General features: G+C 35.2%; 2 protein-coding genes across 2 annotated transcripts; one reads left to right on the forward strand and one right to left on the reverse strand.

The window, feature by feature from the left end:
- Positions 1-5,759: 5,759 nt before the first annotated feature.
- LOC111413973 (transforming growth factor beta regulator 1) lies at positions 5,760-7,112 on the forward strand. Its single transcript, XM_023045120.2, has 3 exons — positions 5,760-5,951; positions 6,033-6,568; positions 6,625-7,112. The coding sequence occupies exons 1-3, from the start codon at positions 5,841-5,843 to the stop codon at positions 7,007-7,009; spliced, it is 1,032 nt and encodes a 343-aa protein (XP_022900888.2). The 5' UTR covers positions 5,760-5,840; the 3' UTR covers positions 7,010-7,112.
- Positions 7,113-10,589: 3,477 nt separating this feature from the next.
- LOC111420559 (uncharacterized) lies at positions 10,590-16,862 on the reverse strand. Its single transcript, XM_071200201.1, has one exon. It carries the CDS (start codon positions 16,320-16,322, stop codon positions 11,082-11,084), a length of 5,241 nt encoding a protein of 1,746 aa, XP_071056302.1. The 5' UTR covers positions 16,323-16,862; the 3' UTR covers positions 10,590-11,081.
- Positions 16,863-26,627: the final 9,765 nt, after the last annotated feature.

Consider the following 26,627-nt stretch of genomic DNA (forward strand, 5'->3'; position numbering starts at 1 on the left):
TCTAATCTATCAAATGCCTTTGTAAAATCTATGTAAATTATATCAACTTGTTGCCGTTTATCCATGTGTTCGCTGATGAATTGCGTTACCTCTGTTAAATTAGTCATAGCTGAACGACCAGTGATAAATCCGTGCTGATGATCAGATATACAGGTTGGTTCAGTTTTTAATCGCGAAACTTTACTAGGATGTAGTACTTGCCAAAATAACACATTTTTTTTATATAAACGTAAGGTCGCAACTCTTTTGTTTTCGAGCTATGAGCGATCAAAGTTGAGCCAAAAAATTACAATTTGTTTTGTATTTCGGCTGTCAGTAAACCGTATAATTTGAAACTTTGTACGTATGTATTACTTGTTAAGACCTTATTTTCAACCATACCTTAAACTTCCCTAGCACCCTCTAAGGGGATGAAATTCACCATCCCCTTGATTTTTTTTATAAGAACTTTTTAACGGTATGGAGTATTAACATAAAAAATATGGGTTGTAAAGCTCATTGTTTAGTGGTATTTTTTTGTCTCTTTAGTATTTTCCTTAAAGTTAATAGTTTCCGTGTAAGAGAGTAAAATATCGTGCCATGTACTGCTATGTTCCGCCATGTTTAGCTAAAATGATTCTAAAAGTTGGTGCTGAGAACTTGAAAGTTTCATTTACAGTGAATCCTCATAATTGGTGATGGTTATTAATAATTTTTGACTGTTATTAAGCAAGAAATTTTTTTTTTAATAATAGCAACGCTTTACAGTACAATGTAGCATACTTTATTTTTTTTACGCTAAAACTATTATCTTTAAGGAAAAAACTAAAGAGACAAAAAAGTACCAATAATGAATAAGCTTTACAACCCATACTTTTTTATGGTATTATTCCATGGCGGTAAAAAGTAGTTATAAAAAAATCAAAGAGGTTGTGCATTTCATCCCCTTAGAGGGCGCTAGGGAAGTTTAAAGTATGGTTCAAAATAAGATATTAACCACTAGTACAGAAATACAAAATTTCAAATTCTATGGTTTACTTATACCCGAAATAAAATATAAAATGTACATTTTTGGCTCAACTTTGACAGGTCATAGCTCGAAAACAAAAGAGTTGCGACCCTATGTTTATATAAAAAACTTGTGTTATTTTGGCAAGTACTACGTCCTAGTAAAGTTTCTCGATTAAAAACTGAACCACCCTGTATATGGGCGAATACAGTAGCTCATTCTGGAGAATAGCAACATCTCGAAGACTTTTGAGCAATTGTTCAAAATGCTAATAGGTCGGTAATTTTTAATACTAATCTGTCTCCCTTTTTAAAAACCGGCGTTATCGGAGTTTTTTTCCATACTGCAGGAAAAGTTTAATTTTTAAGCATAAATTAAATATAAAGGTTAAAGGTCTGCTCAGGAAGGGTCCACAATCTTTAATAATAAAACTTGGGAGACCGTCGTCGCCAGCGGTAAAGTCATTCTTTAATCGTTTCATACAGATTTCTACCTCCTCGACAGAAAATGGAGTAATATAGAAGGATCCAGGACAGTTGACTTGCTGGTTACAGTTAATGATAGTTGTAAGTCCAGGATTGAAGGCTTCAGAAAACAAGACAGAGAAGCGCTATTTTCAGGGGATCAGAGATCTCAGAGCCAGCAAAGGTCATACAGCTTGGAATACGCGAATTACCATGTTTCTGATTCACGTAACGCCAGAAATTTTTCAATTTTACAATTTTCGGTATTCACGAGATAAGTCTGATAATCAGAATCTATTGCATCCTTGGATAAACGACGCAACCTAACATATTCATCGTAATATGATAGTTGTTTAGATCTCTTCCACTTCTTAAAGTAGTGCTCCTTTATATTCAATATACGTTTAGTGCTTCCAGTAAACCATAGAGGAAATTTCGACGGCGATAAACAGTATTTGGGTACATGTTTTTCAATAACGTTGTAGATGTTATAGTAAAATTTTTCCACAGCAATGGAAATTAATATCCGAGCACATCAATATATCGATGGTCTCAAAGCAATACCGCGTATCTCAAAAATGTGAACTTTACAGGACGTAAAAAAAACGTAATTATTTGATCGAAAATGTAAAATTTAATTTGAAAATTGGTTAAACAATAAAGAAAAAAGTTTCTTTTTAATTGTTAAAATATTTGTAAATAGAGTATTGACATAATATGGAGTTTAGGACATACGAGGTATTGAAACTAAAAAAAGTAAACTTACGTGGTATTACAAGTATACTTGTGACATTTATTAGAACAATAATACCTATTATTTTACATAATAAATATTAAATAAATCTAATATAATAAATTAAAAAAGTCAATGTCAAAATTAAGAATGGGGTAAATTTTCAAAATAACTCCAACAGTCCTGGGGTAAAACTGATTTTAATTGTTGTAAATGTTCGTATTTTTGTTTCTTTATTGCTAATCTATTTTGGTGTAATGCTTTGAAATCATGGTTTACTATTTTTTTCGGTTTTTGTGGGAGTTCTATATAATCACTATCAAATAATAATTTGTAACATATTACACCCGTTGGTGAATATAGCAAAGCTCGCAAATCTACGACGGTTGCATCTCCGGATTTTTTACCAGGCCGTATTGATGAATAAATCAGGTTACTATTAAAGTTGGTGAAAAATTCAAAATTGACCAATTTAACTTGATACGGCTCCGGATCTCTCCTAGCTTCTTCTGTCACGCGAGCATAATCACTTGGCAAAAAATCTTCCTGTTCTTTAGCTTTCGTTCGATAGTGGCAGGTACACTGCCACACTCCATTTGTGTGTGACCTTTCACCAAAAATTTTTGTTTGATGGTAATATTTAATTCGTGTGCCAGATGCAAAAGTGCACTGGCCATGACACTATTTCGATTCTGGTAAGTGCAACCATCTGAATAAATAATAATCGACTTCCCATCCTGCAAGTTGGCTTTAATATAATCTACTACGAAAGATGCAAAGGTGGATGCTTGAAGATCTGATTGTCTTTCGTCAAACCAATAGCAAGTGCAGTGATGAGCTGCCACATTGTATACAGTAAAATTATGAGTGCACAGTTTTAATTTAAAATATAAACTGCTTGCCATCAATGATGGGCACACTTTTACAGCTTGGAGGTCTACTGTTAAAACGTGATGGCTACCCATCAATGCTTTTTCTTTATCTTTCGTTTTTTCTTCTCTTGCCCTATTTTTTTCAGTTTGATGTTTTATCCATTCTTCTTCATCTAAATTTTTTTCTTCGTGTTGATAACAGATGTACATTGATCTTTTTTTGGTTGGTAAAACGAAATATTCATTTTTTTAACATTTTAGTTAATGAATTTTGACACATTGCGGTCTGATTTGATTCCTTGCACTGTTCGAGATAAACTTTGTAAAGATCTGTTATACTTGTAAAAGATTGTTCTAAGTACATTTTTTGTGTGTCTTTTCGACAATAATTTGATGGTAGTTTATTTAAATTTTCTAAAAAGGTTTTCATGAATGCGTTTGCAACTCTATTTGACAAAACTCCTGTTTTGGTGTCGGTTTTGGATCGTCTATTTCCTTTCATGCCATCCTGACTGTTGTTCACCCAATTTGCCACCTGCCATTCTTTTAGATCAAAAGTGGACAAGAACATCTTCTTACAAATTGGCTTGCTCACATTATTTATTTTGATAGAATATTTCAACGTACCAGTTCTACGTGATGTTGGTCCTTGTGAACTTTTTCTTTGTTTGGGTTCATCCTTGGAAACTAGATTGCAAACCAAAATTTTTCTTTCATCCCACGTTAGTTCATTCCAGAAGTAGGTGAACAGTTCTTTCCGATCCTCTTCAGTTATTTCGTTACACATCCTTTTCTTCGACTTTAGGCAAAAACTTGATGTACACGCTGGTCCAATTGATCTTGCTTTTCTTGTGCAATCATGAAAATTTTTTGTCTGATTAGCTGGTCGTCTATATCCTAAATATTGTTGGCCCTTCATTCTTAATTTTTTATTGACATCCTTAATATTTACCCCTATTTTACGCTTTCTTCTTCCTGACTCAGACTCATCACAGCCAATGGTTTCATTATTATTTATTTCATGGTTATTCTCATCGTCAGATAGTTCAGTTTCAGTCTCATTTTCATTATTTTCATTACTTTCAAAAATATCATTGATTTCGTCGTTGTGACAATCAGGCAAAGATTCTGAATGTTGATCAATGATAGTAACATTATTATTATTCTGTCTTTCTAGCAGTAAGTTGGTCACAGATAAAGTAGACTGAGATCCTTGTAAGTTTTCAGGATCATTTGCAGATAAATTATTACAAGTTATTGCACTAACTACTTCGATTTCATTTGAAAACGCAGGATCTAAATATTCTATAAAGCTATCGTTAAGAATATCTATTGGTATACTATTATTAGTTACATTATCAAACGACATGCTAGTATTGATCGCATTGTTTGTCACAGCAGAAAGATTAGTAATATCACCCTCAATATTTTCTTTGTCTTGTATTGCGTTAATAGCAGAGACGTTTTTGTTATTCTTCGCATCGCTTAACATTACGCTATAAAGAGTATCAAAACTTTGGTAATTTATTTGGCTGGGTTACTACATTGCACATTTGTAAAATCCTTTTTGATCTTGAATTATCCATTATTGCGTTATCTCTAATAATATTTAGAATAAAAACAAAGTAACAATACCTCGTAAAACAAATTTAAAATTGAAATCAATAACACGTAAGTAATTACAAGTTTAAAAGTGTAAAAGTAAAAATATTCAAAAGAAAAGCAGTTATTTATGTTCTGTTCAATCATTATCAGATAATATAATATAAAAAATAAAAGTACATACCTATTTTATTAACGGACAGCACAACACCCCTACTCACTCCTAAGGACTTACTTATTGCTGTGCTTTTGAAGATTTTGATATAGGAGTTATTGTTTTGGCGCCAATATAAAGTTAACGTTTTTTTTTAAATCTATAATATTCTACCAGAGGGAGCAGATAATAATACAGTTCCCTTTTACGCAAAAATCGAAAATTGACATTTTTTGGACTTACGAGGTATTGTTTTGAGACCATCGATATCAGACCAGACAACACGGCCAATATCGTCATACAATCCACGAATGTTCAATTATGTGGTATTTATAGACTCCACTTGCTTTTGCTATTCTGTTACGTATCTCTTGATCTATCTTGTTATCTTTACTAATCTTGTTCCCTTTTCTTGAGGACAGGTTTATCATATGTGGAAACTACTATGTTTTATCTACAGTCGTTTTGTTACGCGGCATTTTGTCAAAGACATACAGTTGAACAAATACAAGCATGTATAAGGCTGTATACGCAACTAGAAGGCAGAACTTGAAAACACTGAAATTTTTACGGTAACGACGTGTCAAAGATTCGGTACTGTACTGAAGTCTTTATGTTTTGACGATAGTACAGCAAAACACAAAGTATTAAATGGTATTAAACTGGATAATGTGTTAAATGTATCGAATCAGGATGTTTTCTGACTGACAGTGGGAGTATACCCGAAATCACGTTTTATAATCTGTCAAAGGGATCTCTCAAGAACTGTGTCAGGTGACTATTATACAGCTCAAAACAACAAATAAAAATTAATTTTCCAAAAACGGGGCCCAACTCAGACAATAAACTTGTTTTGACGTTTTATCTCTCAATTTTTATAAGAATAATTAATATAGGCAACTACATTAACATACACATGTGTTATAAGTTGCATAAGCGTCAGTAGTATAATTTGAGAGCCAATAATCTTAAAAAAATTTTAGGTTATATTTATATTTAAGGAAATAAATCTTTTCTAAGTAATAATATGAACGATCAATTTATGACGAACTTAAGAACATTAAGAACGGAAAGACCGCCCGGAAAATGGAAAGTTAAATTAGATCAATTAAAAAATTTTATTCGGGAATACGTTCATGTAAGTGTTCATTGAGGTTATGTTATTTTTCAACATTTAAATATGATTTAAATAATACAATTTAATTCTTTATATCTTCAGGAAAACGCCGCTTTGTGCGATGAAATAGCAGATGTCCAAGAACAAATAATCATGAGAACGGAAGAAAGAAAATTTTTGTTAAGAAAATTATGCGCATTTGAACCGGAAACTGAAAAAGCTGTAGAGGCCTTATCGAAACGTTCCGCTCAAAATAACAACAATAATAATAATTCTAATAATAATAACACCAGTTCATCAACTTCGACGGCAAATATTAAAAGAAATAAAAGAAAAAATCTTCCAAGTCAAAATAGTAAAAAAATGCTTAAATCTAAGAAACCACCTCTTAAAATGAAAAAGAGATTCTTCCAACAAATCCTTCTTGACTCGATGGGTCGCCCCATTTTTCCTATTGAACTTGGAAATCTCACCGTGCATTCTTTGGGTGAAGTTGTTTCTGATAAATCTGAATTTCATTCGGAAGATGTTATATATCCCGTTGGATATGTATCCACTAGAATTTATGGAAGTTTAAAAGATCCTACAATTAAGTGCATTTATACTTGTACAATTTCAGAAGCAAATGGTTTACCTAGGTAGATTGGAGTTATTGTTATTTTGTTTTAATTTGATTTCATTTTTAATTTTATAGATTTCAAATTGCAAGTGATGATAGTGAAAATCCCATAGTGGGTGGATCCGCGGATGTTTGCCACTCGTTACTCTTACAAAAAATTAACGATTGTTTATCATTTAATGTAGTCAGTACACGACCGAGGGGAAATGATTTTTTCGGTCTTTCCCATCCGACCGTTTTAAATTTGATCCAAACGTCGCCCGGAACGAGGAAATGCTCCAATTACAAATGGTCAAAATTTGAAGTTTCAAAAACTGACGATAAAGTTGTTGACGATGCGGACGCTTGTTTAAATTTCAATTTATTACAACGAAGTATTGATTTTTGTAAATATAAAATGGCACCGGACATTCTTCCCAGACCGCCTGATGATTTGTTGGAGACTAAGAATTATTTTTAAAGTGTGAATATGAAATCTATTAAAACTTGTATGAAGTAGGTTTAAACATTTTTATGGAATAAGAAGAATTTTTAAAATAAAACTGTGTGTTGTCATAATAGAATATTTTACATTTTTTATTTTTTAATAGATCCAAAGCACTATTTAAAAGTATTATAAAACATAAATTTAATTTTTTTGCAACAAATAGTAAGAGAAAAGATGAAATTTTATGTAAACCAAAAAAACTCATTTATTGAATATTAGTTCAAGAAGATGGCGATCATTATTTTCACGGAAATTATCACTGACACCTCGTCATGTTCAATCCCTACTTTTAAGTCTTGTATTGTTACTGGGCCTACACCTTAAACGGCCCTTACACGATCAATAATATTGACAATACCTTAGCATATTGACAATAATATTGACCGTTTAAGCGCCCTTCACATGATCAATATACAGGGTGTCAGATAAAAAACGCCCCAAGCTGTAACTCTCTCATTTACATTCCGATTTTCATGAGCGAGGCATCAAACGAAATGGTTTGATGAATACTATGATTCATGCTACAAATAAATCTTTTCCAAGGCCATCTTCTGTTCTAAGCAATTATTAGTTTTTGTTTTTCAAATTGCTCCATATAGTTTTCTTCACGTCATAGGATAGAGATTGTTTTTCTGAATCTATTGATGTATAGGTGTCCCAATTTCGATGTCCACATAGGCTATCTCCGAAACTAAAAGAGATAGAAAAAAAGTAGCTTACATATCATGATCTCGTTTTTCGAGAAAATTTTAATGCCGAAAACTCCGAACAGCTATCGTCTTTTGTTTTCGCCCTATCGGCAAAAACTGAAAATTTTGCGAAAACGACAATCGCGAATATCTCATGTATTATCAAAGATGGACTATTATAAATAAAACATTATAGGGGCAACTTTTTACGAAGAATTTAGTGGCGTAGGTAGAATTTTTTTCCCATCTTTTATTTTCGAGATTTTAGAGGTAACTTTATTTTTTTAAATGGAAACCATAGTTGGCTATGACCTAAAATAATTTGTTATTTCTTCTAATAACAAATATATATAGTTTGTGGGGTATACTTCTTATAGTTATAGAATAATTAACAAAAATTCATTTTATTCTATCTAAAACTATTGTATGTATTTAAAAGTTAATGTTGTTATGGTGATAACCATTATTGCCAAAGTTTGTAGTAGTATTTAAAAATTTACTAACAACTCTGGCATTATGTGCTGGTGCTCCGTCATATTGAAAATATATCATTTGAGACATATTTAATGGCAAATTGTCGACCAAAGGCTCAATGTGCTGCCTTAATATATTAAGGTATTTACCTGAGTTTAAGTTTTTATGGTAGATACTATATGCCAAATATGTATTATCTAAAAGCGTACACCATACATTGAACCCCAATCTTCTTTGAACACTCAGAGACTTAATCGGTCCAGATGACATTTTGAACAAACAGCAGATTATTTAATTTTTCTAAATATCATCTACAAAATTCTAATCTTAGATTGACATCTCCGGCACGTAAATGATGACTAAGCCAGTAGTAGGTATTCGCCGATTCTGGAACCTCCTCCTGGAACAACCAAGGTCAAGGTCACGCGGTGTGACCTTGACCATGGTTGTTCCAGGAGGAGGTTCCAGAATCGGCTAATGTGACCTTGGCCTCGACTGCTCAAGGAGAAGGTTCCTAAGTAGGCTAAGGTCACACCAAGCGACCTTGACCTTGAATGTTCATAGGAGTTCGGAATCGGCTAAGGTTATGGCGTCTGACCTCGACCTCATGGCTAAGGTCACGCAGCGTAATCTTGGCCTCGAGTATTCAAGGTGTAGGTTTCAGAATCAGGTAAGGTCACGCCGCTATTTGAAGAATGTGCTTCATTAACTTTAATGCGTTTACCTACACAAGCAGTTCGCCGATGTCTTTTAAGATTATCTAAACGGGTGAAACTTTTACCACAATTTTCACAATTAAACATTTTGCTGTTGTTGAACTGATATGTTTTGTTAGAATCACTGTTCTTGTTATAAAATCGTTTTTTGAACAACTTCACTTTATCCTCCTCGTAAGAGAGAATAATTGGGAGGGGTCAAGGAAATCACCAATTTTGAGATTTTTTCATTTTAATAACTTTCATTTAAAAGATCACCGGTTTACCATCATTTCTAGGTTACCATTAGTCGCTGATGGAACAGTCAAGGTCAAGGTCGAGCCGATTCCGAAATTCTATGAACATTCAAGGTCAAGGTCACTTGGTGTGACCTTAGCCTACTTAGGAACCTTCTCCTTGAGCAGTCGAGGTCAAGGTCACATTAGCCGATTCTGGAACCTCCTCATGGAACAACCAAGGTCAAGGTCACGCGGTGTGACCTTGACCTTGGTTGTTCCAGGAGGAGGTTCCAGAATCGGCGAATACCTACTACTTAAGCCCCGCTTTATATGGTTTATACTTATTTTTCTTTCATATTTGAGAGCAGCGGCTGTTGGGTCAGACGTCTTGTTCAATTTCTCTGCAAGATGTTGAAGGATTTATCGCAAGTGATGCCAACACATTGACTTCATCCTCTTGCAGGTCATTTTGGTATGTTTTTGCACGTGGTTTGGGGAAGGACCAAAAATCTATTAAATTTTCTGCTAACCGGCTGAAGGTTCTTACGTGCGGTTGTCTTCTTTCCGGATACCTTGTGAAATATAATTCCGCAGCAAAAATATAACACGGCTACCATCACGTTACATTTTTCATAATTTTCGAAATTCATTGAAAAGTTTTATTCAGTTTTGTTATACTTTGACACTTAACATGCTGGTGCTTCGTACCAGCACATAATGCCATAGTTGTTATCGAATTTTTAAATATAAACTTTGGCAATTATTTGATACTTTATATTCCATCACAGCTACATCAATTATATTTTTGTAGTCCATTACGGGTTGGTTGCCCGCACACTACGTCACACTATTTGCCACGCCTGGTAACTGTCTGTGTTTTTAGAGGTTATATGATAGACATTAATACGTCTAAAAACATAAAACTTCAAAAATAATATGAATACGTCTAGGATACAACCTCTAAAAATACACAGCAAAAGCATAGACCATAACAACAGCTGGGCGTGGAAAATGGTGTGACGTAGTTTGCGGGCAGGTTGTCACAACAATGGATGTAGCCGTCCTGTTAAATTCTACTATCCTTGGTTCCATCATAGTACGTATGGTTGTCACCATAGCAACATTAACTTTTAAATACATATATTAGTTTCAGATAGAACAAAATGAATTTTTGTTAATTATTCAATAACTGTAAGAAATATACCTCACAAACTATATATATTTGTTATCAGAAGAAAATAACAAATTATTTTAGGTCATAGCCAACTGTGGTTTTGTTTTAGATTAATCTATTCACGATAGTTTTTGAAGAAAAAATTGATCTACTAAATATGTGATCTCGACAATGTTGATGAAAATTATACTTGCTTTTTTTTTACTGTCTTGAATATGCACTTAGAACTCCAATGAGACCAAATTTATGAACGAAAATTGTTGAAAAAGAAAAGGCACCAAACATCATTGAAAACTCACTTTATTCTGTGTCGTAACAGCAATTTTTAAGAAAACGAAAACTGGTTTTTTTACTTGCGGGCGGAACGAACGTACACAAAAATTTCGGCACGAAAATAAAACGAAAATATACAATCTAATGGAATTAAATAAAATAAGAAAAATAAAAATAAAAAGAATGCAATTTTATCTAATGAAATTTAAACATACCGCCCGCCTTGCCGAACATTCGGCAACCGAATACAAAATAAAGAAAATATAATTTGAATCATTTAAAAATAATTGAAAAGAAAAAAACTCATATAAATTGAACGCGATCTTCCGGCTAATTTTCCACATGGAATTACAAAGATTCCGGAAGAGGAAACTGAATTTGGAAAATGAAATCAACTGTGACTGAATCGTACTCAATGAAAATAAACTGAAATATTAATCACAAACCGTTACGACGGAACAAAATATAATAAAAATTACATAATTAAAATGGGCGCGTCTATTATTCAGTTGAAGGGAGGACACACAAACGAACGAAGGGACGTGTTAACGTTGTAGACGGTGTTTTTAACGTTGCAACTCGAGCGTGTCCATCAGGACCATAGTGAATTTTCTCAATACGAGCAAGCGTCCATTTACCGGGGGGGAGGCGCTCATCCTTAATTAAGACCAGTTGTCCGATTTGTGGCAAATTATGAGGAACATGCCATTTGGTGGCATTTTGTATTGATTGCAAATAGAATCTTTGCCAATGATTCCAGAAATCCTCCAACATCCGCTGCAAAAGCTGCCATCGAGACAAACGAGAAATCTTTTCGTCAACGAGAGATGGTTCTGGCACTACTGTCAGAGAACCGCCTATGATGAAGTGAGCCGGTGTCAACACATCGTAACTACTGGGATCGTCGGACAGCGAGCATAGGGGTCTTGAATTTAGGACGGCTTCGATTTGTATAAGGATCGTAGAGAATTCCTCATACGTGAGCAACGTAGAACCAACCACCCTCTTTAAATGTGTCTTAACAGACTTGACGCCGGCCTCCCATTTACCACCGAAGTGTGGTGCCGCAGGAGGGTTAAACTTCCACTTCGTACCGTCATCGACCAGCATGTTAGCTATTTCCTTCCAGTTTTTCGAAGCTGCTGCGAATAATGAACGAAGTTCACGATCGGCGCCCACTAGGTTGGTTCCGCAGTCGCTATATAGACATCGACTGATACCTCTACGGCCAGAAAATCTCTTGTATGCCGCCATAAAGCCGGAAGTCGTGTAATCGGTTGCAAGCTCAAGATGCACAGCTGACGTGGCTAAACACACAAAAAGAATTAAGTAAGCCTTATACGTTTTACCACCACGTCCTCGGAATGTACGGAGCAGAAATGGTCCGGCGTAATCCACTCCGGTGTGCAGAAAAGGTCTAGATGGAGTAACACGAGGTGTAGGCAGTTGTCCCATCAATTGTTGACTGGTTACGACCCGCTGCTTTGCACAAACCATACACTTCTGAATAAAAGCTCTTACTGGAACACGACCCCCGACAATCCAAAAGCGTCGTCGAATTGATGATAAGGTGAGTTGCGTTCCTCCATGTAACGTTCGTCTGTGGTGGCTGTCAATCAACAACTCGGTGATGCGGGATCTCTTGGGTATAATAAGAGGGTGTTTTTCATCCCAGTCTAGATTTGCGAATCTAAGTCTCCCGGTAATGCGGAGAGAGCCATTCCCGTCGATGAATGGAGATAAACGGAATAATGGACTGGACCTTGAAATTACTCGACCGCCCAACAACTCTCTAATTTCCTCACGAAAAGAAAATTGCTGGCACTCTTGAACCCAAAACATTAGAGCCCTATCCACTTCATCGGGTGTTAAAACGTCTGAAACATAACTAAATTTTGAAAATATTTGCGAACACCATGCGGTGACGCGTAATAGTTTATTGAGTGAGGAATATCGGTGTTTGAGATTCCACCCTTCATCAGACGGAGTCGCAGTATGTGATGCAGGAGTTGAACGTTTTTCTCGTTCTGATTCAGAAGAAAAGTCCGGATGGAGAGATGGCCAGTCACCGGAAGATGAAGACAACCATGCAGGTCCAGACCACCACAGCGTCGCCTCCTGAAGCTGTCGAACGGGAACTCCTCGCGATACGAAGTCGGCGGGATTTTCTCCGCTGGGAACATAACGCCATTGCGCCTCCGGTAGATCGTGGATCTCGGTGACCCTGTTGCGGACGAAGTCCTTCCATTTCGATGGTTGACTGCAGATCCACGCCAGAGCCACAGTAGAGTCAGTCCAGAGATGAATGGGGATGTCGGGAACGTCAAGAGCTGACCTCACACGCCTTGCCAACCGAACCAGCAATACACACGCGCATAATTCGAGACGCGGGATAGTGACAACTTTAAGCGGCGCCACTTTGCTTTTAGAAAACACGACGGATACGCGAACTTCTTCGTTATCAAAAACACGCAAATAAACTACCGCTCCATAAGCACTAGTGGACGCGTCAGCAAAACCGTGCAACTGAATCGAATTTACCGACCGACCCAAACCCAACCATCGCGGTACCCTTATCATCGGAACACCGCGAAAATCATCAACAACCGTTTTCCATTGCCGTTCGAGATCCTCCGGGAGTGGTTGATCCCACTCAAGATTACGAGTCCAAAGATTTTGCATGAATATTTTCGCGGTAATAATCAGAGGCGAAAGCCAGCCGAGGGGATCGAACAATCGCGCGATGAACGAAAGTACGGTACGTTTATTTACTTTATCAATAGAGTCATAAAGGTTGTTAAAACAAAAGAGAAAGTGATCAGATGCATTATTCCACATAAGTCCCAATGCTCGAGGAGACTTGTCATCTTCGATATTTAATGTACGAGATTCGGCTAGTAAATCGGGCGTCAGTATGGAAATAGCTGCCGGAACGTTTGATATCCACTTTCGCGCAGTGAATCCGCCCGCCTTTAATACTTGAGTCAATTGGAAAATTACTTCCTGTACCTCGTCGACGGTATCCGCGCCGGAAAGAATATCATCTACATACGTGTCGTGTTGAAGAATTACGGCACCGAACGGTTGCGCTTCAGAATGCTCGGAGGCTAGCTGGCGTAAACAACGGATTGCTAAGTACGGAGCACATGAAAGACCATATGTGACAGTGGTCAATTCAAAATTTTGAAGTTCTTGTGAACAATTATTTCTCCAGACAATACGCTGGAATGGTTGATCCATTTCATGAAGTCGAATTTGTCTATACATTTTCTCGAGGTCGCATGCGATAGCAATTGGATGGCGCCTCCACCGCAAAAGTACATCAACGAGTTCGGTTTGAAGCTTAGGTCCGGTGTATAAACAATCGTTAAGCGAAAGCCCGGAGGAAGTTAACTGAGAACCGTTGAATACTACTCGTAGCCGTGTCGTCGAACTAGATTCGCGGATGACACCGTGATGTGGTAAATAAAAATTACGAATGTTTAAATTTAATGGCACGCAGCGCATATGTCCTAGTTCGATGTATTCATTTATGAATCGTTCATATTCGATTTTAAATTTCTCGTTCCGCGCGAATCTCAATTCTAACCGCTTAAAGTTTTGAATGGCAACCGGATATGAAACCCCCAACTCGCTTGGCGACCTTCTGAACGGCAACCGCACCACAAAACGCCCATTATCTTCACGAGTATGTGTTCGAACGAAATGTTCTTCGCATTCGCGTTCATCAGTCGAAACGCGCGGGACAGTAGCAGAATCATCTTCCTGCTTCCAGAAGCGTTGAATCAAATCTATAAACTCTCGATCAACGGAACATTGAAATCCGTGCGGATTTGAATCTGTTAACGGTTGGTCCGACAAAACTCCGGAAAGAATCCACCCGAAAGAAGTTTGCTGCGCAATCAAACCGCCGTCGCGACTTCGTTTAACCCCGGATTGTAAAATTTTAGAAAATAAACTAACACCAAGAATTAATTCTATTCTTCGAGGCGATGTAAACTCAGGGTCCGCTAGCGGAAGATCGGTTAGCTCAAACGGAATTTGAGCTGATCGTTTTTGGGGTAAATATGCTGTAAGTTTGGGTAGAATTAGAGTTTCCTCATTAAACGATACAAATGGGTTTGTACGCGAACACAACCGAACCGTCGTCATACCACTGGAGATACTCAGTTTTTGCGAACCGATGCCGGAGATGGGTACACTTGCTGATCGTCGTTGAAGACGAAGTCGCTGCATCAAAGACTCGCTTATAAAAGAAACTTCTGAGCCCTGATCAATTAATGCGCGAACAATTATAGATTCTCCTCGAGAGTCTGATACGAAGATCAAAGCCGTAGCTAGTATCACCGGCGTGTGAATGTGGTACGAATGAAGTAAATGGCTTGATGTTGAGATTTGCGCATTTATTGTGCTTGGTTGTTGTTGATTGGACGTGCCACCTGTTTCAGGTTGAACAGAGCCGTCTCTTTGGGTGAACGCCTGCGTCACCGGTGGTGCCTCGTGAAGAGTGGTATGATGAGGCTTTCGGCAGATACGACACCGTTTTAAAACCCGACACCTTCGTACGATATGCGGCCCCAAACAGTTAAAACACAATCCTCGATTAAGTACCAATTCTGAACGTTGCGCCGCGGTTTTCGCGAGGAATGTTTGACATGATGCAATATAATGAGCACCGCCGCACAAAGAACACCCGGCCGTAGGAGCAGAAGCGTTATGAACTTTTACATTGGATAGTTTAGACAACGTTTGCGGTTTACTTTTTGTGAGCTTTTCAATTGCTTCCAAAGTATAAACACGACCGACAAGAAACTCTTCGAGGTCTCCAAATGGCACAGGATCGCGAGAATGACCAATTGATTTTTCCCAGTCTTTTACAATTTCCGCGTCCAATTTTCGAACCAGCATGTAAACCAGCAAGTGATCCCACATATTCACCGGACACCCGAGCGATTCTAAGGCTCCCAACGACTCCTTTACTTCACCGATTAACCGTTTGAGTTCGTAAGCCGACTCGTTTCTAATCGAACGTGCAGAAAACAAAATTGATAATTGCGCGTCGATCAACACGCGACGATTTTCGTACCTTTCGATGAGCAAATTCCACGCTCTTTGAAAATTAGCACTGGTTACTAATAAGTTTTTAATTAACTGAGCCGGCTCTTTAACTAAGCTCATCTTCAAATATTGCAGCTTCTCAACATCGGAAATATCGGCGTTATCATTAACCAGGGAGTAAAAAAGGTCTCGGTACTGCGACCAATTAGCATAATCGCCGTCGAATGTGGGTAAATGAATCTGGGGAAGATGTCTCGAACCCGACGAAACGCGCACCGTTTGCACCATTGGAGTATCAGCGATAAGAGGAGCTTCTGTTGCTACTGTTTGATTGACAGGTTGACCGACCGAACCCTCGGAACCCTGCACGGGCATTAGGTTTAATAAATCAAGCATGAAACTTTTCGCGTCTAAATAAGCGTCCTCGCACAAAGTAAAAGTATCTTCCTTGAAATAAACGGTATCTAGATATTCGATTTTATATGGAATGAGTTTTTTATGGATATCGTTAAAGTCATTCCAATTTGATTCAAGCCGTTCAAGACGACTTTGAACAGCTCCACGGGTCCAATTAGCTCGACCCATCTTTTTTAAATTGTCAATAGTTCGTTTAATAAGCCCGAATACTTCATTTTGCCGTTCGAAAAACGGGTTCAAGTCCGTCCCGTCACCGAGCGGAGCCATCTTGCTAACACCGAAAATGTCTATTTAAAAGATGAAAGAAATCCGATGGCGAAAGAAAAGTTCCTAATCGTCAGTTTTTACGAAATAATTCGAACAAACCCTCGCGAACTACATCCGACCGGAAGAATTCAAACGTAGATCCGGCTCGAAGGACCAAAAAATTGTTTTAGATTAATCTATTCACGATAGTTTTTGAAGAAAAAATTGATCTACTAAATATGTGATCTCGACAATGTTGATGAAAATTATACTTGCTTTTTTTTTACTGTCTTGAATATGCACTTAGAACTCCAATGAGACCAAATTTATGAACGAAAATTGTTGAAAAAGAAAAGGCACCAAACATCATTGAAAACTCACTTTATTCTGTGTCGTAACAGCAATTTTTAAGAAAACGAAAACTGGTTTTTTTACTTGCGGGCGGAACGAACGTACACAAAAATTTCGGCACGAAAATAAAACGAAAATATACAATCTAATGGAATTAAATAAAATAAGAAAAATAAAAATAAAAAGAATGCAATTTTATCTAATGAAATTTAAACAGGTTTCCATTTAAAAAAATAAAGTTACGTCTAAAATCTCGAAAACAAAAGATGGGAAAAAAGTTCTTCCTACGCCACTGAATTTTTCGTAAAAAGTTGCCCGTATAATGTTTTATTTATAATGTAATTGTAAATGTAATTTTAGCAGAGAAAAGACACCTGTATATACAAGTTGTCACACAAGAACGCCGCAAGCTGTAACTCTGTCATTTACCTTTCGATTTTTATGAGAAAGGTATCAAATGAAATGGTTTGATGCATACTAAGATTCATGCTACAAATAAACTTTTTCCAACGCCATCTTCAATTTTAAGCGATTATCAACTTTTGATTTTCAATTTGCTGGGTATGTTTTTCTTTACGTTATTGGATAGAGATTTTTCTGCACCCATTGCTGAACAATACATTAACATTAATTGTAATTTTAGCAAAGAAAAACAATTAAAACATTTTCCGAATATTGTCTTAGTCACTTCTGTAATACTGTAGTGTGCCATGGAAAGAAATAACGCGCAAAACTGATAACAGTCATTAAATTATATTTCAATGCCTGAAGCAGTTGTAAATGATTATTTTTTCCCATGGCACACTACAGTATAACACAAGTGACTTTAAGAGAATGTTCGGAAACTATTTTAATATTTTTCTCTATTACAATTATAATTAATGTTGATGTATTGTACATTAATGGATTCAGAAAAAAAAATCTTTATCCAATAACGTGAAGAAAAACATACCGAGCAATTTGAGAATCAAAAGTTAATAACCGCTTGAAATTGAAGATAGCGTTGGAAAAAGTTTATTTGCAGCATGAATCATAGTATTCATGAAACCTTTTCGTTTGATACCTCGCTCATGAAAATCGGAATGAGTTACAGCTTGGGGCGTTTTTTATCTGACAGCCTGTATATTGTCAATATGGCCAATAAATATTAACAAACTGTAATTGCTTCAGACTATCAATATTTATTGACAATCTACTTAGTTTTGCGTTGGCTGTCAAAGATGTCATGTCATGTTTACATGTGTTAATGAACCATCTTGGGAGTTAATAGTACTTTTGTCCCTTAAAGTATATCTGTCTGAATTCATTATTACGCGATATAATCCGTAATATAATCCTACTAACGTAGGATTGTCAATATCTCCCTCAGACTGTCAATATATCAAATATTTTCGTTTTCGTCAAACCATCCCATCAATATTTTCAATATAGACAATATGTCAATCTTTCTACTCACACGTTCAATAATATTGTCAATACTCAGATATTGACAATATAATATTGAGATATATACAGGGTGTATCTGAATGACGTGCCCAAACTTCAGGGGGTGATTCTTTAGGCAATTTTAAGGGTACTTTCTCATATAAACTATCAGCGATTTCGACTCCCCTGCGGAGCTACGCCGCTTCAAAAATGGCGAAAAATTTTGGTTTATTTTTTTTTTCCCGAAAACCATTAACAACAAGAAAATGAAATTTGGGAAATATGTTTAGCTTATAATAGGGCATGTTTCGAGCCTATTTGTACTTTCAATCTTCCCTTCTAAGTTACTAAACATAAACACCCCCGTTCAATTTTTGTCTAGATCTTTTTTATGACGATGATAAATACATTGGAAATATTTTATTTAGATAGACGAAAATATTCTAAAACTTTTTTGCCTCTCTGATTTTCTTCGAAAAGTTAATGGTTTCTGAGAAAAAAATTAATTAAGCAAACACTAACTGTTAAGCTGTAGCGTTGTTAATCGAAAGTTGGAATGAATTTTTAAAGAAAAAATCTTAGTAGGCTTAGCAATCTTTGTCAGAAATATTTTTGACGTTTAAATGTCAGTGTTTTTCTTACTATTATTATTGTTTTTCAAATTAATTTATGAATAAAGTTCTACCGTATTTACGCTCGTTCACTCGACGTTTCAAAATTTTAAATAAAACAATAATAATAGTAAGAAAACCACTGACATTTAAAAGTCAAAAATATTTCTGACAAAGATTGCAAAGCCTGCTAAGATTTTTTCATTAAAAATTCATTCCAACTTTTGATCGACAACCCCGTTGTTGAACGGGCAGTGTTTGCTTTATTATTTTTTTTCTCAAAAATTAGTCGTTTTTGGAAAAATTTTAGAGAGACAAAAAAGTTTTAGGATACTTTCATTTACCTATGTAATTTTTTGTTTAATGTATTTACCCTCTGCATAAAAAAATTTTAGCAAAAATGTAAAGGGGGTGGTTACGTTTAGTAGTTTAGAAGGATAGGTTGAAAGTCCAAATAGGGTGAAAACGTGCCCTACTACCAGTTAAACATATTCCCCAAATTTCGTTGTCCTAGCGTTTATGGTTTTTGAGAAAAAAAAATTAAACCAAAATTTTCCGCCATTTTTGGAGGAGTGTAGCTCCTTAGGGGAGCCCAAGTAGCCCAAGGTTTATATATCAAAGTATCCTTAAAATTGCCAAAGAATCACCCCCTGAAGTTTGGGCATACTGTATACAGGGTGTATCAGGTATGAGTAGAAAAAATTTGAGGGGTTATAGGTCTTCTCTTTCTCAATAAAAGATTCTTATAACACAATGTCCCATTCTTTATCCTTCTTAAGATATGATACGATAAAGTTAAGAGTTCACAAGTTTGAGTACTACCGGTTAATGAATTATACTAAGCAAGTAAGTCTTTCTTTGTAATTTGTTTCTAGTTTTGTAATTTTGTTGTTTTTAATACAATAAGCAAGTTTATTTATTAAAACCTAAATTTTTGTAAATTTTCACATTAAAGAGTGATAAAACAGATGTGATAAATTTATTCGTATAAAGTAAATAACCTTTAAAAAAATATCTCAAAAATGACTTTTATCGGACACTTTTATGCAAAAAAATGGGACATTGTGTTATAAAAAATTTTTATTCAGAAAGAGGAGATAACCCCTCAAATTTTTTCTTCTCATACCTGATACACCTTGTATATACAGGTGATTCAAAAAACCGCTGACAGACTTCTAGGGCAGGTAATACATCAAAAATGAAGATGAAAAACCTTAACATACATAGGGTCGCAAATGCCTCCTTAACGAGATATAGAGGGTCAAAGTTACTTTAAAATTAAACATTATCTGCAATAAAAAGCCATTGAAGAAACTTTGACCCGCTATAACTCTTTAAGGAGGCATTTGCGACCCCATGTATCTTAAGACTTTTCATCTTAATTTTTGATGTATTACCTGTCCAAGAAGTCTGTCAACGGTTTATTGAACCGGGTGATTCAGACCACCCGTACCAGGGATTTTTCTCAAAAACGCGATTACCTAAGAAGTTGCAATAAAAAATATGATAATAAAATCGTATATGAAGAATCCAATGCACCAGTTTTTATCACGCTGGTAACACCGGAAGTTGGTGGTAATGACATCAACTTTAAATTTTCCCAGTTGTTATATGAATTAAGTTTTATCGTAGAATAGATATTTTAAAAATACAAACATTTGCTTTAATTCTTCTTAGATTTAATGCAACGTTTAAGTGCTATTGATGATTACAATAATGATAATTAAACATGTATTATAAAAAATTGCTGAAGTAATTTAAACACCTATTTAAAATTTTGAGAACAAAACCGACCGTAAAGAAACTTTAACGTTCAAAAACGTTGCCATCAACAGCCACACACCTTCTTGCTCGCTTCCTTACAGCATTAACTGCACGACGAATTTTGTTAGCGCTAATGGACTGGCATGCTCGACGAATTCGGAGTTTCATATTCTTCCTTGTTGTAGACGGTTCCATGTAGACTATTTTTTTAATTCGGCTCCACAGGAAAAAGTCCTACTGGTCCCCCACGACCAATCCAACGCATGGGATAATGCGGGTCAATTACCCTACATGCAACAACTGCAAAATGTGAGGACACCCATTGTGTTGATACCACATTGTTGTCCTTGCAAGTAAGGACACATCGCCCAAATAGTAGATGTTCAGCACATTTTGTACAAGTCATAGAAATGTGGACCAATTATTTGCTCTCCTATCACACCACACCACGTGTTGAAGGTCCATAAGTGTTGATTGTCAACATATCTCACCCAGTCCGGATTTTCCCTTGCCCAGTTGTGGGTGTTATGAAGATTTACCTCTCCATTACTTTTAAAAAGCGATTCATCGGTTCAAAGAACACGTCTAGGAAAATCGTCGCCTTGATCCAAAATCCAATTACAAAAAGCCAGCCTTCTTTCAAAATCTCGTCCACCAAGAGGCTGATCGACGCTAAGATGGTATGGATGCAAACGATTTTTCTTTAATATTCTCCATACTGTTGATTGGCTTAATGTTAAGTCTAACGAAATCCGGCTTGTAGAAACGTGTGGATTCAAGTTCACCGCTTCAAGAACTTCAGCAGTACTTTCCTCTCTTCTGACTCTTCGAATCGGCAAGCCTTTGTTCTGAGTTGGTTGCACACAATCTTTACGTTTTATTCGGTTCGCTAAACGTTTAAAAACATGTCAAATGTTTTTTCATTGGTAAACATAGTATTTTTTAATAATAAAATAATAAATGTTAAATGTGGAAGTCATAGCTCACTTAATCATAAATTATTAAAAAATAATTTCAGCCGATCCCTTAAGATTTTCATCAATAGCACTGAAACGTTGCATTAAATCTAAGAATATTTAATTAAAGCAAAACTTGTTTATTGTTAAAATATCTATTCTACGATAAAACTTAATTCATATGACAATTTGGAAAATTCACTCCGGTCGAGTGTAATTTACTAGTTTAGACAAAATGTCGTCTTTCTTTATAACATCTGCTATGTTCTTTCTACTAAGTGGTATATTCTCTTTAACTAGGAAATTAAAATCATCGCATTTCTCTTCGGGTCGTTCTTGATTTACTGGTAACCTTGACAATCCATCTGCTATAGCCTATAACATTGCTTTTTCCCTTAACCCATTTAGTCCCATGCTGCTTTATATTAAAAAAATCGGTTTTTTATAATTGTCTTTAAGATAAGATGGAATGAAAAGTATAAAAATGTACACAGGCGTTTGAAAAAAAAATTGTTTTTGAGATATGAGATGGGAGACTGGTAAGATAAACGAACAACAACACAAAAAAATACTAACAAATACCAACTTTAGTATGAAGTTTAGTATAAAAAAATATTTATACTAAAATTGGTGCAAAAATGCACCAATGCAATGGGATGAACAGTATAATCATTATTGTGATACTTCACAAAGCACTCTACATGTAAATGAACGCTACACTTATTACTTATTAGACATATCTATAGTATGTTTATGACATATTTTACATCTTCTACGAGCTTTAGACTCGTGAGTCTTTATAAAATGGTCGTTAGAATATTTAAATTCTGAGTTTGACCTAGTGTTGCGTTTTCGTATTTCATTAGCCGAACTGCGATATATGATTATAAACCAATTGTGCCATTTTAGTATTATTAATAGCATTGTACAATATCCACGCATTTATTATGATACTATCCAAAGAATTAATAAATAGTGGCCACCACCAGTTCTTTCCTAATACTCTCGTTCTGTGGTTGCCTATTCCATTATCGTGTAAATCCACACCATCCATGAATTTATTATATTCTGATATCGCATAAGGTTGATTACCTAGTGTTTCCTTTTCTTTCTTTCTATTGTCCCTCTTAACTGATTGTATTGGTTCTACATTCAGATGATTACTAATTACAGTGACAACGGAGTTATCATTTCATCGTACTAAAGAAATTTTTGAACTGGTATCATAAGCTGCATCAAAAAATCCCCTTTCTTTCTTTGAAATACATTTTATGTTTTCTAACGAACAATTTTTGTTTTTGTTATCGCCTATAGTATCGGTAGCAAAGAAACGTTTATTTTTCAATTCAGCAAACAAATCAAATGATGAAAAGAAATTGTCAAAAAATATCCGATAACCATGAGGATTTTTACTACAGAGAGTAATAGCATAACTAACGTTTCTGATAATAGAAAGATGTTGTAATCCTTATATCTCATCATACATCGTCCCAACGGTGTGTTTTTGCACCATTAATGTTTCAAGTCGTATTTCCAGAATTCAAATTTTTATTTCTTGTGTCTAGATATACAGGCTGTCTCACGTAACTGGTTCGTTAGAACATTTTTAGGTTCTAGTATACGTACAGTTTTGAAATTTTGGTAGTATGGGTTGTTCAGTCGGAACTTTCGATCTAAAATATTTTCAAGATGGGTGCCACTTCCGGTCTACCGGAAGTAGACCATAACTTCGTTATTTTAAATGGAATGCTATAGTTTTTATTGCACCTTTTAATTCTACGTAAAAAAATATGTTGACTTTCATAAAAGTTATTGGTACCTAGCGTTTTTCGTTTTCGAGTTATTTTGATTTTAAGGTTTTTTTGACAAATCTCACCATGCTCTTTAAAACCCTATATCCCAGCCAACGTTCATTCAGAAAAGCTCTAAATTGGCACGATTACTCTTCGGATGCTCTCAAATAGATTGTCATATATTGTATCAGAGTATCTTATACAGGTTGGTCAAAAATTGAATTACCGTTTCTCCATATTCAATGGGGAGAAAGTCGAAAATTTTAAATGGAACGCCCCATATTTTATTAGCCTACACGAAAGGGAATTTAATTCTCTACAATTTATCTATAAACATTCCTATACTTATTTATTGTAGTTTCTCTCATATTCGTAAATTTATCAAAACATGCAGGAAATGCAGGAAACCGTTTGTATTTTTATTATATTTTTATTTTGACATTTTGACAGTTGTTTGTTTAATTTATTTCTATTATTATTTGTACTATTAACTACGATTGATAATCTTTTAGTTTACTAGCTTTTACTTACCAAAAATAACAAATAGAAGATCAAATAAATGAAACTATTAAAACAAAAAGTTAATGATAAAAATTGGATTTGAATAAAAATATAAATTTGTTATTAAATTGAATTTGGAAATGCAATAAAATAGGTACGTTAAATTATTTATTTCGTTGTCTTCATCACTGATGACCGGAAATATGCGATTTTTTTTGGTCTCGATATATCCAGAACTAATAAATTCTTTATCAATTTTTTGAAATTTTTCCTTGTGATAGGCGTTAGGTTTGTCTCATAAAGTGTTCGACACGTCTTGTCCGAAAGTTTATTACATTCGCCATCAATACAAAATAAATTTCAAATATCGGCGTTGGAATAATTTACCATGATGTTCAATAACTTACACCCGTCGTCAAATGTAACTAATGGCAACAATAATACAAACATGCACCAAAAACTGTCAAAATTCCATAGCTTTCTAATAAAGAAAATCTACATTTCGTGCATGTTTTAATAAATTTCGCAATATGAGGCAAACTACAATAAATAGGTATGGGAATATTTATAGATAATTTGTAGAGAATTAAATTCTCTTTCTGATAGGCTAAAAAAATATGGGCCATTCCATTTAAAATTTTCGACTTTCTCGCCATTGAATATGGGGAAACAGCAATTCAATTTTTGACCAGCCTGTATAAGATACTCCGATACAACAAATGACAATCTATTTGACAATATCTGAAGAGTAATCGTGCCAAACTAGATCTTTTTTGAATGAACTTTGGCTGAGATATGGAGTTTTAAAGAGCATGTTGAAATTTACCAAAAAAAGTTTAAAACCAAAATAACTCGAAAACGAAAAACGCTAGGCACCAATAACTTTTATCAAAGTCAACCTATTTTTGTACGTACAATTAAACTGTGTAATAAAAACTATAGCATTCCATTTAAAATAGCGAAGTTATGGTCTACTTCCGGTAGACCGGAAGTGGCGGCCATCTTGAAAATATTTTAGATCGAAAGTTCCGAATGAACAAAATTTTAAATCTCTACGAATAGTGGAACCGGAAAAAGTTGTAACGAACCAGTTACGTGAGACACCCTGTATATGAGGAAAGTATGCACTGACAACTTACAAATGCCAAAAATTTTAAGAATTTTATGCATTAAAAATAGTTTTATTTCCTTTGTATATTTTGAACAGAAATTTTCAATAGGAAAGAATTGATGCAAATATGGTTTAAATAGCAAGAATTATGAAATATTTTAATATGTATAGCCTAACAACCTTATAGTGTTATCGCACAAACAGCTAGCACCTTCAATTCTGGAAATATATGGCTGTAAAATAATGTGGAATACCTTTGTTTTTGTCAAACAGTGCTTGTAAAGGCTTATGATCTGATTGTAACAAGAATTCGTTACCCATTAAGTATTGATAAAATTTGTTCATTGACCAGTAAATAGCTAATGCACGTGTAATAAAGCGCCCCCCACTCCAACACCTGAAGCGTCACAAACCAGTTTTATTTTATTTTTGTTGGATTAAAATGTATCAAATGTTTCTCCATACTCATTAACTTTTAAATTTTTTTAAATGCCTTATCACTCCTTGAACACCAATTAAAATTATTAGGTTTTAACAAATCATACAAAGGATTTAAAATCGTAGTGATATTGGGTATGAATTTACAATAATAATTTACCTTTCCCAAGAAAGCTTTTAATTCTGTCACGTTCTTCGGATTTGTTCCATCAACAATAGCTTTAATCTTATTTGGGTCTTTATGCAATCCTTGTGCATTGATAATATGTCCTAGGTACCTGATTTCTTTTTGGACTTTTCTCGAGATTCAATTTGAAACCAGAATCATATAGGTAGTCTTCCAAAAACCTGTTCTAACGCCTCCCAATGTTCCTTCTCATTTTTGCCAGTTACCAAAATACCTACCTTTTCTACGATTCTTTAAAACAATGAACACGTAGGTTTTGTGCCATACGGCAATCTATGCGGAACATAAATTCTCTTTTGAGTACTCCACTCTAAGAGTTTTTTGTGTTATCCCCTAATTCTAATTGATTATCAGCGTTTTTAAAATATAATTTTGAAACTTTGACTGCTTTGTAATGCTGCAAATAGTTCTTCAATCCTAGGCAAAGGATGTTTAATACCTTCAATAAACTTATTTACACTGATTTTAATCAACACAGATTCTTACGATTTTCTTTAATTACTGGAAATAAACGAGTTTCCCATTCACTGTAATTTACTAAGGTTATAACACCCCTTTTCTCTAGAGCATTTAGTTCTTTTTCAATTTCTTTATGAAATGCAAAAGGCACAGGCCTTGGCTTAATGAAAATAGGTTTAACAACCTTTAGTATTTTAAAGTCAACTTTTTCATATAAGTACGAAGGCTTTCACGGCCGATATTAATTAAACTAAAACTAGAACTAACACTAGCACAATCACAAGAACTAACACTAGACCTAGAACTAAAATCTTTCGGGATAAGCCGTGCGTTTTTTGAAAAAATGTTCGTACAGGCTCCAGTACCACCAAGGATATATGGATTACCCAAAATCCATAAACCAGACGTCCCACTACGCCCTATTGTCAGTGCCATAAATTCTCCCACCTATCAACTAGCAAAACACCTTTCCAAGATTCTGTCTCCTTTTACAGGTAAAACAGAGTCATATGTCAGAGATTCCACACATTTTGTAGAATCAATTAGGAGTATGAAGCTAGACCCTCAGGATATGCTGGTAAGTTTTGACGTGGAATCTCTATTCACCAGAGTACCAGTCAAGGATGCCGTGGATGGTCTTCGCCAGAAACTCATCCCGGAGGGTTTGCCCAAGTATGTCCCAGGACTAGTGGAATACTGCCTATCGTCGACATATTTCAGTTGGAAGGGG

This window comes from Onthophagus taurus, chromosome 11 (assembly GCF_036711975.1).
Source record: "Onthophagus taurus isolate NC chromosome 11, IU_Otau_3.0, whole genome shotgun sequence".
NCBI classification, from domain to species: domain Eukaryota; kingdom Metazoa; phylum Arthropoda; class Insecta; order Coleoptera; family Scarabaeidae; genus Onthophagus; species Onthophagus taurus.